Source organism: Nuphar pumila, chromosome 7, assembly GCF_984573655.1.
Source record: "Nuphar pumila chromosome 7, dmNupPumi1.hap1.1, whole genome shotgun sequence".
Taxonomy (NCBI): Eukaryota; Viridiplantae; Streptophyta; class Magnoliopsida; order Nymphaeales; family Nymphaeaceae; genus Nuphar; species Nuphar pumila.
Window position 1 is genome coordinate 32,547,594 of NC_143255.1, and position 14,697 is coordinate 32,562,290.

At 35.6% G+C, this 14,697-nt stretch overlaps 1 protein-coding gene across 1 annotated transcript in view; it reads right to left on the reverse strand.

Annotated features, from left to right (window-relative positions):
* LOC149831807 (uncharacterized) overlaps positions 1-14,697 on the reverse strand; it is a 36,186-nt gene that overhangs the window by 14,606 nt on the left and 6,883 nt on the right. The window contains exons 4-6 of the mRNA XM_090014154.1: positions 2,886-2,933; positions 1,990-2,059; positions 873-944 (exon numbers count right to left, since the gene is read on the reverse strand). Coding sequence (XP_089870280.1) covers positions 873-944; positions 1,990-2,059; positions 2,886-2,933 — 190 coding nt within the window. The remainder of the gene's footprint in view (positions 1-872; positions 945-1,989; positions 2,060-2,885; positions 2,934-14,697) is intronic.

The window sequence follows — 14,697 nt, forward strand, 5'->3', positions numbered from 1 at the left end:
TGATATAGAAAACTTTATCAAATGGCCAGAAAAAAAATTTAACCCCAAAGAATTAGAAAGATTGAGGACAATTCCAAAAGAAAATAGTCAATCCTGTGTTATTTGCTCTAGTTGGATTTCATAAGATCAAATCTCAACAAACTTGTCACATGGATACAGCTGCAGATACGGGGATACAGCCATTTTTATGAAGTTTTCAATATGACTAGTATATAAGGGGGATATGGAATGGGAGCCAAAATGGAGTATCGTGTGACAGCTACAAACTGATATTATCACAACCTAAATGTGACTTTTTTTCATATTTTTTATTCAACTGGAGCCTGAAAATGGATAACCACCATACCTATGACACTTTGATCTAACTGATTTTTAGGTTGGTTTCAAGTTTCATGGATGAAGGAAGTAAAGAATTGCATATGCATCAAAACCTCAAATAAAGAGCTAACCAAGAGTGCAAATTTGGACATGTTTTTCAATACCAAGATGTTTAAAAAAAATCATTTTTGTTTGTTTGGAAAAACAAATTTTAGATTCCAATATATATCCTTAATTTGCATGAAAGACATAAGTACCACCTAGATTATGCACATCTAGTAGATGCACTAGGATAAATAAATATATAAAAGAAAAGGCACCAACTATATCCATCCAAATGCTAATCAACCAATACCAGACAAGTACCTTTGATCTAACTAAAATTAGCAATGACACGAAAGCCACAGATTTCCAATTAGTAGCAAGTAAATATATATTTTTTTGAACGAAAAGTAGCAAATAAATAATCCATACATGGAGAGACAGTCGTGAATGACTTCTTGAACAAGACAAAACACTGCAAATCTGCTATTTAAGAAAATAATATTACACACCTGAAGCGCATGCCAGTGGGAATAGGCACGAAATAATATCCAAAAGAATGGGATGTTTGGTAAAGGCAAAACCTACAACAATTTTAGGAACATGCTCAGTTAATCCTTATATATCACAAAAGGTTCAAATTTCATGCATGGATAAAAAAACAAAGTGATCACAGACATTATAATGCATGAAGGGAGGATCATGGTTCAAAAGATCATGCAAATGTTGTAGATTCAGAAGCAGAAAGGTGTAAATGATATAAAGCTGTACCTGTCAATAACCTCCACTGCAAAATTTGCCAAAATCTCTGGATTCAGTCAGCAAACTGACTAGAATTCGATATTTTGGTAAATCTTTTTTTTTCTTTTTTAACAAGATGTGGGCAATGTGGAGGATATTCAAATTCAACTTGAAACATAAAAACTCTTTATCCTATCTATCTCAGATTTGTTAGGGCTTGCTTTTAATATTAACAGCTTTAATGATATTATATAAAAACTTATCTATGTGATCACAAATTTAAGATGGAATATACACATCCAATGAACAGTCCATGTAGCCATACATTCAAGTTGGAAGTTTTTTATGAATATGTTTAAACCAAATGCAGGGACTTATCTGATTTTCACCTAGAATAGCTCGGTATTTAGGGATGGCAGTGGACCAGGGCGAAACGGGGCCCCGCCCCGCCTCGCCCCGTTTGGACCAGTGATGGAGGACATGAAACGAGGATGGAGGTTAAAATCAAAACCCGTGTGGGGATGGAGGCGGGGATGGACTTACGCGTTCCCCCACCCCGCCCCGCCCCGACTCTGATCCCAGTTAGTAAAACAACTAAAATACTCTTTGACGGTTCAACCTCCTTCTTTAGGGATGGCAGTGGATTGGGGGGAAATGGGGCCCTGCCTCGCCCCGTTTGGACAAGGGATGGAGGACATGAAACGGGGATGGAGGCGGGGATAAAGGTTAAAATTAAAACCCATGCAAGGATGAAAGCGGGGATGGAGGGCAGAATTTTGATACGGGGTGGGGGTGGAGACCTTGTCCCCCGCATCCGCCCCTGTTCACTGCCATCCCTATCAGTATTGTTATCATATCATCAACTTCAAAAAGAAAGCATATACTCACAGTGAATACAGCTGTAAATGGAAGCATCAAAACTGAACCATAAAAGCATCTCCTATGGTACACTGATCCCCTGAAACCAGATAGTGGACCAGCTCTTTTCAGTAAAATGCATGCCACCTAAATCACAACTAAAAAGTATCAGAAATTTCATTTTTCAAGATTGTCAAAGTCATATTTTGATCCTTAAGAAAGGTAACCAAACACAGCTAGTAAAACTTTTGTTATATGTAAAAGATAAGGAGATAAAGTAGGTGACCAATAGCATGATCCCTAAATATATATGTGAGAATTTGTGAAATAAGCGACTGTGTGTGAATACCATCATCCCTAGGTATGTCGAGTGAGTACAAGCATTATACAAGATATAGAAAAATTACAAGTCACTTACTAGAGGGCTTTCATTTTGTGTTGTTTCAAATGAATTCAAATGGAAGCACAACTTCGGAAATGTAATAGCATACCATTACATTTTTTCTACATGCAATAGATATCATGAAATGAAAGAAGGAAAAACACAAATATCTAATCAATGTAATGTTCAAATTATGTAGATCAAACAGATGATGATGTAATTCCACAACTTACATGAAATAAAAATGCATCACAATGATCAACATTATCAATGAACTGAATCCCACTTTCATCCAAAGTCTAGTTCTTGGTTGTTTTCATTTCATTTCCAACACATGATTTTTAGTCCTTCATACCTCAAATAACCATTTCGAAGACCAAAATACCCTGTTTATATTTGTTAGTATATCATATTTGCAATATTCCTTCATGTATTTTTCATGCATATATTTTTTAAAATTATCATGTAAAGCTTTTAGAAACCTGGAGCTCAAGTAGCAACACACATCACATATCACATAACGTTTCTTAAACTAAGCACTCACCTTATTGCCACATGCCGTAGCCTTCTACGAACAAGACGTGGATTTAAGCTGCAGGAGTTTTGGACAAGGTCAATCAATGTTCTATAAATAAAATTAAAATAAACTGCTAAATGAGACTAACTATGCATAACAAACAACATAAATATCCTTAATAGTTGTTGCATGAGTTTTGGACTTTATCAAGCAGCTACAAAGATGCTGGAGATTGAAGGAAAACTTTATTTTGGACTACATGTACAGCGTATTGCAGACTTAATGCTTAAAGACATACAAATTTAAAAACATAGCTGCATGGACAGAAAACGGAAAGAAACTGACAGTTTATTTATAACCACCATACATCTGTTTTGAATTTGAGGACTTAATTTGTCAACAAAAAGGAGATTCTAAGACCTATTACTATAAGATTTGCAACTGATTTCACAATGCTTCATTCTTTGCTGAAACATCGGACTTTTCCTAAGAAAATGGACACATCAGAAGAATGGAACAGGTCAAAAGTACACAGAATGGGCTGATCAGAAAGAGAGGACATTATATTAAACATTAGCTTTTGGATGGTGATGGAGACTCTTGTCAAGGTTCTAAAAATGGTTGATAGAGGGGAAAGCTTAGAGCTATGTAGTCAAAAGCGCTAGGCGGTGCCTAGTTGGTGGACCCCTAAAAAGCCTAGTCTGAGACTAGGAGGATTAGTTGGTACCTTAATTAAAAAAATAAAAATATATAAAAAATATGCAAATGAACTGCTAGAATTAGTAACAAACATGTATGCAATATAAAATCAATCAACAATAAGCAATAGACAAAAAAAACATGTCCAACATTACAAAACCTGCACAAATATTAAAAATGATTGAATAAGCAAAGCAAACAACTATCAACAAAATGCCAAATAATATAAAAAATAATCTAAATTCTTAAAATAAAGTGCTAAAACTAACAACAAACATGTATCCAATCTAAGTCACATGGGTGCGGGTGCGGGGGTGCGGCACTTTCAAAAACCTAGGGTGCGGGGGTGCGGCAGGACAAAAATGTATATATATATATATATAATTTTGAAGTTTTAACAGTTAACATTATCATAATTTACAGTTAACATTGTCATAATATCATTCATCATGCATACAATATATCAACCTAAATATCAATCAAATAAGTAAAGCAATTACATAAATCAACCTAAATATCGATCAAATAAGTAAAGCAGAAAAAAACTAAATTACATATTAAAAGTAATGGATCTTAATAATTTTCTTCTTCATCATCAAATGCATCATTAGAAGGAAGACTGGACTTAGATAAATCCATGTTTGTCATGTTGAAATCATGGTCTCCGTCGAAGTCACACTCTTCTGGGTTTATATCCCAAAATTTGAATGTTCCTTAACTGCGTTACAAACCCAATTTGAAAATGTTAAATACAACAAAAATATATTTAAATGAAAAATTAAAAAATAAATAATCAAATAACTAAGAGAGCAAATTAGTATCTGTATTCATCATTAATTCGCGAAAGTAGTTGAAGATTTGAATGGACATATACTAAATCCTTTGCACGCTTGCTTGTGAGTTTGTTTATCTTTATGTTGTGGATTTGAGAATATGTGCTCCAATTTCTTTCACAATAGGATGAATTAGCAGGTTGCGATAGCAATCGTAATGCAAGACGTTCGAGAAGAGGTGTTTCTTATCCAAATGTTGACCACCATGTGATAGGATCTATATTATCCTCCTCTTTCGCGAATAATGCTGGTCCATATAATCTCAAAGATGAAAATTTTCCAAACTCTTGTGTGACTTGATTTAGAAGATATGCTTCAGGAAAAAGTCTTATCTATGTCTTGATAGCTCTGGGTCTAGATTTGGAGGGACACGACAAATACCACCTGCTTGCCACTTTTTTGCATAATATTTTGGATTAAGAGAATGTGTCATGCAATGCAAAGGAGTGTTGCTATTATCCATCTTCTAACTAAAATTGAATGAATATGGTTAAAAAATTCTGAATCATCCAATGCATGGTTTTTTTCTTCATGCTTGAAAACAACTTGTATTTTTTCAATCATATTATCCCACATTTCATAAACTCTGTGAAGTATGAGTTCATCCTTATCAATTTCTCTCAACATTTCCCAAATAGGTTGGGTAAATTGAAGAAAGTATACTACTTTGTCCCAAAAACTCATCATCAACAAATAATGAATTTCTTAATTTCTTGAGCCTTGACATCATCATCAGCACAATAGAATGTCCAATTTTCATCAGTCACCATGCTAACCAAAGAATTCTTCACTTTTTTAATCCTCTTCACCATCACAATGATAGATGCAAAACGTGTTTCAACGACCTTCAATAATTTCAAGTCAGAATGCCTATTAAATATAGCATTAGCACGATGGTGGTTAACAACAAAATTTCTAATGCTTTTGACATTTCTTTCTAAATCTTCAATCTATGAACATAAAGCATATGCTTGTGAATTTTCTTCTTCTTTGGGGTTGCACATGCTCTTTAGGGCTAGATTTAAGCTGTGTCGTGCTACACAAGGAGTCCAAAAAATATGAGGGTATCACTCTCCAAACTCAACGCTGCATTTTTACAAACTGGAGCGTTGTCTGTAATAATTTATACAACATTTTGATCACCCACTTCTTTTATGACTTCTATAAACAACCCCTTCAAATACTCTGCATTTTTATATTCTCCAGATGCGTCAACTGCTTTCAAGAATACTGAGTTACTAAGCGAAGAAGCAATGAAATTGATCAGTGGACGCCTTAGAATATTTGCCCATCCATCAGACACAATAGACACTCCATTTTGCTCCCATGAATATTTTTTAATCTCCAACAACCTCTCCACATTTGCCCTCTCTTCTGCAAGAAGTGTTCGTATTTTTTCATAGCTTGGAGGCATATAGCCACTCAAATTACAATTTGTCAAGGATGTTACTAAATCCTTCCAATAAGGATTTCTAGCCACATTAAATGGGAGTGAACTAGAATAAAAATATCTCCCAACTTTTCTATCCAATTCTTCTCTTCCATATGTATTGAATGCAACTTATATCGTTCCTCTACCCCCTACATTGACTTTTATTTTTTTTTTTCAGCATCTTCTTGGTGGCTTGCAAATGATACACTAAGTGCACAAGAATCAGTCATTGTCTTTCTCTTCTCATATTCTTCTTGTATTTTCTTCGTATTGCCTCATCAACTTTTCTATATCCTGAAATGCCATGTCCTGGTATCTTCAAGAAATGAGCCTTCACTCTTGTGTAAGACCCAACAAAATCTTTTTCACAGAGCTTGCATCAAAATCTTTTATTTCCACCACCTTCTTCTCCAGTTTTTGCAAGTTTATCTACATGTACCCATAGTGGCCCCACCTCATCAGTCACACTACAACTATCAACAAAACTAGCAGCAGAACTCAAATGTTGGGATGAGAATGACGCAAGTCCTTTCCCTTTATCCGTTATTTTTATCCTGAAAACACAAAAAAAAAACACATTCAAAATTTTAAATCAATTATACAAACATTATCTTGATATAAAAATATTATATATATATATATATATATATTATATCCCCTGCCAAAAACAGGGAGGGACTCAGCCACTCCCCTGAAATAAGAGGGAGCAGGGAAGGGGGTTCGACCCCTCCCCTACCGACCCAACAAGAGAGCGAGCCGAAAACAGAGGGAGCAGGGGGGGGGGGCTCAACCCCTCCCCTACCGACCCAACAAGAGAGCGAGAGGGGGGCTCGGCCCCTCTCCTGCCAAAAACAGAGAGAGAAGGGAGGGCTCAGCCCCTCCCCTGCCGACCCAACAAGAGAGCGAGAGGGGGGGGGGGGGGGGGCGCTCGGCCCCCACTCCCCTGAAATCAAAGAGAGTAGGGTGGGGGGCTCGACCCCTCCCCTGTCGAAATCAGAGGGAGCAGGGGGGGCTCAGCCCCTCCCCTGCCGACCCAACAAGAGAGTGAGAAGGGGGGTGGGGCTCGACCCCTCCCCTGCCGACCCAACAAGAAAGGGAGCAGAGGGGGGCTCAGTCCCGCCCCTGTCGACCCAACATGAGAGCGAGAGGGAGCAGGGGGGCTCAACCCCTCCATTGCCGACACAAGAAGAGAGAGAGAGGGAGCTAGAGGGTACCTACGACGAGGGAGAGGAGGAGGTGGCGTCAGGAGGACTCGAGCTGAGTTGCGCGGGAGAGGAGAGGAGAGGAGATTAGGGCAATTTTTTTTTGCCGTAATCCTCCTTTTTCATCGGTTTTTTTTTAGTGTCCAAAAAATTGGACCAAAATGACCCTGGGTGCATTGACCGCACCCGCACGTGCACTCGCGTCGCGTCGACGCGGGTGCGACACCTGCTTTGCCGAGTCCCTGTGACTTAGTATCCAATATAAAATTAATCAACAACAAATGCACGAAGCATAAGATATTGCTATCATCAAGCATAGTAAACATGTTATATTACAAAACCTGCCCAAATATTATTAAGACTAACAACAAAGATGTATCCAACATAAAATTAATCAACAAATGCACAAAATACAAAATACCACTATCGTGAAGCATAGTTGCATAGTAAACCTGTTATATTACAAAACCAGACAAAAAATTAAGACATATCTACATACATAAACAAACACATAACAATTCAATGTCACATCTACATAAACAAACACACAACAAATTAATTAAAAAAAAGCAAAAAATGCACATAACAAGTTAAAGGGTACCAATTTTCCCGCCTAGGTGCCTAGTCGGCGCCTTTGACTACATAGGCTCAAAGCCAAAGCTATCAAGGATATTGATGGCACTGATGAAAAAAATATATAAACCATATTGAAAAGTAATAGACAATTGATGGGAACATCAACTTAATCCTCCTCTACACGTGGCTGCATACGATCTGAATCCCTAAGTACAAAGATAGTCCACACTTCTCCAAGGTATACAACTGCAACTACATCTTGTTTCATTATTGCATTATGTCTTAAGCCTTTTTTTTAATTCTCTAATGTATATTTTACATTATTTCTAATGTTTTACTAAACAGTCCTGAGATACATGGTTTAACTCAATGTAGTGAGCAGTTGGAGCCAAATACGCATGCTAGAAAAACGGTGTGCAAACAGGTGCACCTTTGTGTTTATTTGTTTGTGTAAATTTTTTTAATATATTTTACTAAAGCAAGTAATTTCAATATTATAGCTAAACCCAGTCACTCTTTATGATCACCTTTAACTTGAAATGTTTGAGGACAGAAGTGGAGACTTTGGTACTTTGACGGATATTATCATCAGAGATGAACATAAACCAGGTGACAATGAGAAATAGAATCATTGATTCTTCTAGCTAACAAATAGCTCTTAGTCTTTTATTCATGTTCAGTTTTCCACTTTAGAGCCACAAATTTGTAAAGACATAATTACCTGTTAACATTTATGTTGGGTCCATTTACAGGAGTGGGAGGTGCCTGAAAAATCAACATTGGAAACTAAAACGTGTAATAATAATACACCTATATTCAACACTAGTTTTCTTTAGTTGTCCTTGCAGATGTAAACTATAGTGGATAAATACTAGGTCATTTAGATTCTTTTGAGCCATTTTTTTGTGCAAATTTGGTCAAGGGTATTCCAATTACACTCACACCGCAATGAATAACATATTTGGCTGAGTATAACCATACTTTGAACATTATGTAATGAAACAATAGTGCACTATTACAATGCCAATGAAAGGCTCCACAAGTGCAAAAATATAAAATGGTCACTAATGGACCAACAACAATCTCACAAAGGAGATACCGAATATCACATTCACATGTAAAACAAGGCTCAAAGCCTTAATAAAAGAGGATTTTATATATTCACACAAAAAATGCTTCAAAGAGTATACTTTACAAGGAGTGAGGCTCTATTTATAGAGCCTCACTTGCTCACAAAGGGGGCCAGTCCAACGTCAGGTTGGACTGTTAGCCCCTAGCCCCCCAACGGCTACACAAAAATACATTTAATAAAACAAAAACATAAAAAGGACTTTTCAGTCCCTAATGGACTCTGTTAAAGTACAATACATGAAATGACCAAAATGCCCTTGATATACTTATATTTATAAATATATGTATATTAGGGATTACATACTATTTTAATATTCCCCCTCAAACTTACGGTGAGATCACCGAAAGTTTGCTAAGAAGATACAAGAATCTTGGTAGAAGAAGGGCTTTGGTGAAGAAATATGCAATCTGAAACTCAAACTGAACATAGGGTAAGATAACTGTCCCCTTCAAATACACTTCACAAACGTAGTGACAATCCATTTTAATATGTTTCGTTCACTCATGAAATGTATGATTGCTGAAGATGTAAACTATAGTGGACAAATACTAGGTCATTTAGATTCTTTTGAGCCATTTTTTTGTGCAAATTTGGTCAAGGGTATTAAAATTACACTCACACCGCAATGAAGAACGTATTTGGCTGAGTATAACAATACTTTGAACATTATGTAATGAAACAATAGTGCACTATTACAATGCCAATGAAAGGCTCCACAAGTGCACAAATATAAAATGGTCACTAATGGACCAACAACAATCTCACAAAGGAGATACCGAATATCACATTCACATGTAAAACAAGGCTCAAAGCCTTAATAAAAGAGGATTTTATATATTCACACAAAAAACGGTTCAAAGAGTATAATTTACAAGGAGTGAGGCTCTATTTATAGAGCCTCACTTGCTCACAAAGGGGGCTAGTCCAACGTCTGGTTGGACCGTTAGCCCCTAGCCCCCCAACGGCTACACAAAAATACATTTAATAAAACAAAAAAATAAAAACGACTTTTCAGTCCCTAATGGACTGTGTTAAAGTACAATGCATGAAATGACCAAAATGCCCTTGATATACGTATATTTATAAATATATGTATATTAGGGATTACATACTATTTTAATATTCCCCCTAAAACTTACGGTGAGATCACTGAAAGTTTGCTAAGAAGATACAAGAATCTTGGTAGAAGAAGGGCTTTGGTGAAGAAATATGCAATCTGAAACTCAGACTGAACATAGGGTAAGATAATTGTCCCCTTCAAATACACTTCACAAACGTAGTGACAATCCATTTCAATATGTTTCGTTCACTCATGAAATGTATGATTGCTGAAGATGTAAACTATAGTAGGCAAATACTAGGTCATTTAGATTCTTTTGAGCCATTTTTTGTGCAAATTTGGTCAAGGGTATTCCAATTACACTCACACCGCAATGAAGAACGTATTTGGCTGAGTATAACAATACTTTGAACATTATGTAATGAAACAATAGTGCACTATTACAATGCCAATGAAAGGCTCCACAAGTGCACAAATATAAAATGGTCACTAATGGACCAACAACAATCTCACAAAGGAGATACTGAATATCACATTCACATGTAAAACAAGGCTCAAAGCCTTAATAAAAGAGGATTTTATATATTCACACAAAAAACGGTTCAAAGAGTATAATTTACAAGGAGTGAGGCTCTATTTATAGAGCCTCACTTGCTCACAAAGGGGGCCAGTCCAACGTCTGGTTGGACCGTTAGCCCCTAGCCCCCCAACGGCTACTCAAAAATACATTTAATAAAACAAAAAAATAAAAACGACTTTTCAGTCCCTAATGGACTGTGTTAAAGTACAATACATGAAATGACAAAAATGTCCTTGATATACGTATATTTATAAATATATGTATATTAGGGATTACATACTATTTTAATATTCCCCCTCAAACTTACGGTGAGATCACCGAAAGTTTGCTAAGAAGATACAAGAATCTTGGTAGAAGAAGGGCTTTGGTGAAGAAATATGCAATCTGAAACTCAGACTGAACATAGGGTAAGATAATTGTCCCCTTCAAATACTCTTCACAAACGTAGTGACAATCCATTTCAATATGTTTCGTTCACTCATGAAATGTATAATTGCTGAAGATGTAAACTATAGTGGACAAATACTAGGTCATTTAGATTCTTTTGAGCTATTTTTTTGTGCAAATTTGGTCAAGGGTATTCCAATTACACTCACACCGCAATGAAGAACATATTTGGCTGAGTATAACAATACTTTGAACATTATGTAATGAAACAATAGTGCACTATTACAATGCCAATGAAAGGCTCCACAAGTGCACAAATATAAAATGGTCACTAATGAACCAACAACAATCTCACAAAGGAGATACTGAATATCACATTCACATGTAAAACAAGGCTCAAAGCCTTAATAAAAGAGGATTTTATATATTCACACAAAAAACGGTTCAAAGAGTATAATTTACAAGGAGTGAGGCTCTATTTATAGAGCCTCACTTGCTCACAAAGGGGGCCAGTCCAACGTCTGGTTGGACCGTTAGCCCCTAGCCCCCCAACGGCTACACAAAAATACATTTAATAAAACAAAAAAATAAAAACAACTTTTCAGTCCCTAATGGACTGTGTTAAAGTACAATACATGAAATGACAAAAATATCCTTGATATACGTATATTTATAAATATATGTATATTAGGGATTACATACTATTTTAATATTCCCCCTCAAACTTACGGTGAGATCACCGAAAGTTTGCTAAGAAGATACAAAAATCTTGGTAGAAGAAGGGCTTTGGTGAAGAAATATGCAATCTGAAACTCAGACTGAACATAGGGTAAGATAATTGTCCCCTTTAAATACTCTTCACAAACGTAGTGACAATCCATTTCAATATGTTTCGTTCACTCATGAAATGTATAATTGTTGAAGATGTAAACTATAGTGGACAAATACTAGGTCATTTAGATTCTTTTGAGCTATTTTTTTGTGGAAATTTGGTCAAGGGTATTCCAATTACACTCACACCGCAATGAAGAACGTATTTGGCTGAGTATAACAATACTTTGAACATTATGTAATGAAACAATAGTGCACTATTACAATGCCAATGAAAGGCTCCACAAGTGCACAAATATAAAATGGTCACTAATGGACCAACAACAATCTCACAAAGGAGATACTGAATATCACATTCACATGTAAAACAAGGCTCAAAGCCTTAATAAAAGAGGATTTTATATATTCACACAAAAAATGCTTCAAAGAGTATACTTTACAAGGAGTGAGGCTCTATTTATAGAGCCTCACTTGCTCACAAAGGGGCCCAGTCCAACGTCTAGTTGGACTGTTAGCCCCTAGCCCCCCAACGGCTACACAAAAATACATTTAATAAAACAAAAACATAAAAAGGACTTTTCAGTCCCTAATGGACTATGTTAAAGTACAATACATGAAATGACCAAAATGCCCTTGATATACGTATATTTATAAATATATGTATATAAGGGATTACATACTACTTTAATATTCCTCCTCAAACTTACGGTGAGATCACCGAAAGTTTGCTAAGAAGATACAAGAATCTTGGTAGAAGAAGGGCTTTGGTGAAGAAATATGCAATCTGAAACTCAAACTTAACATAGGGTAAGATAATTGTCCCCTTCAAATACTCTTCACAAACGTAGTGACAATCCATTTCAATATGTTTCGTTCACTCATGAAATGTATGATTGCTGACAATGTATATGACACTTTTGTTGTCGCAGCATAATTTTGAAGGTTCTAAAATATCAACTCCCATATCTAAAAGTAATGCTCGCATCTTCACAACTTTGGTGGTTGTTGTAGCCATTGCCCTATATTCAACTTCAGTGGAGGATAAAGACACATTTTGTTGTTTCTTGCATCGCTAAGATATGAGGAAATCACCTAAAAAAAATACAAAAACCAGTAGTTGAGTGACGGTTATTGGGATCTCCTCCCCAGTCAGAATAAGTATAAACAATAAGATTTAAAGATAAGAAAGATGATAAGAATAACCTTTAAAAATAATTTTTTAGAGGTATCGAACTATTCTTAACATGACACTCATGTGAACTGATGTAGATGCATGTTGAAACTGGCTGGCATTGTGTACAACATGCACAATGTCAGGTTTAGAAATAGAAAGGTACATTAGTGATCCAATAAGTTACCTATAAGGAGTTAGATCATCTAATAGTACTTTATCTTTAGCTCTCATTTTTACATTTATCATCTCAGGTGTGTGCGCACACTTTGTGTCAGTGATTCCCGAACGTGCAACAATATCTGCTACAAACTTGATTTGAGATAAAATGTATCCCCTTGGCGAGTAAGTTACTTTAATTCCCAAAAAATATCTCAAAAAACCAAGGTCAGTAATATCAAAAGACCTTTTAAGCATAACTTTAATTTCTTCAATTTCCTTATAATCATTGTCAGTGATGATCATATCATCAACATACAAAAGAATAATAATAGGTGAGGTACCTGTAGATCTTACAAACAAAGCACTGTCAATGTAACAGGATTTAAAAGCAAAGTTCAATATAGTATTACTAAACCGATCATACCATGCTTTAGGGGCTTGCTTAAGCCCATACAAAGCCTTTTTAAGTCGAAGAACCATACCCTTTTCGATAGTCAAACCAGGAGGAAGATCCATGTACACTTCATTTAAATTTTCATTTAAAAATGCATTTTTAACATCTAATTGATAAATAGGTCATTTTTTAATAGACGTTACTGCAACTAGAGTTCTAACTGTGATCATACGGGCTACTGGGGCAAATGTCTCCTCATAATCTATTCCATATTCCTGGGAGTATCATTTTGCAACTAATCATATTTTATACCTTTCTAGAGACCCATCACTTTTTGTTTTGATTTTAAAGACCCATCTACACCCTATAGTCTTCTTTTTCTTAGGAAGATGTTGAATTGTCCAAGTATGAGCTTTATGCAATGCATCTAATTCTATCTTCATGGCTTCTACCTACTCGTCTATGTTTTTAGCTTCATTGTAATTAGATGGTTCATGATATGAATGGATAGCTAGGCAAGCCCTATAGTTTGGATTAAAAGATTCATATGACACAAATCTAGTTGGAGGCCTATAGATTCGTTCAGATCTCCTAACACTAGTTTCCTCAATATTTGTTGATTGATTATATCTTTCAATGGCACATGGATGCTCCCCATTATCTCGTTTAGAATGCTGCAATAGATTTTGGGATGATTCTCTTTTTTCACTAGAGTCATTAATAGACTCAAAAATTTTAAAGTCATTAACAATTTCATTATTTGATTTAGGTAAAAAATCAAATAGAAAGGCATACTCGGTTTCTTCCTTGGGTTTTTCAAAATCAAATCCGTTTTCTTTTTCAAGAAAAGTAACATTTCTAGAAACATAAAGTTTGTCATTTGTTTGATTATAGCATCAATAACCTTTTTTATTCTTGACACATCCAAGAAAGACACATTTTATGGCTTTGGGAGAAAGTTTGTTATATTTTTCAAGAAGCACAAAACACTTACATCCAAATACCTTTAGTCTTTTTAAGTCAGGAGAAATTAAAAAAAAAATCAATTGAAGATTTGTTTTCCAAGACTTGAGAAGGCATTCTATTTATTAGGTATACTGCGGTAAGTACAACTTCGGCCCAAAATTGTTTTGGAATATTGTTTGAGATAAGAAGGGTTCTAGCAGTCTCAATAATGTGACGATGCTTTCTTTCAGAAATTTCATTTTGCTGAAGAGTCCTTGGACAAGATCGTTGGTGTAAAATTTATGGGTTTTTAGATATGATTGAAATTCATTTGAAGGAAACTCGCCCCTTGAGTCAGAGCGGAAGACTTTAATATTTGTTTTAAATTGGTTTATAACAAGATTATGAAAATTTTTAGAACTCGGAAAAACTTCT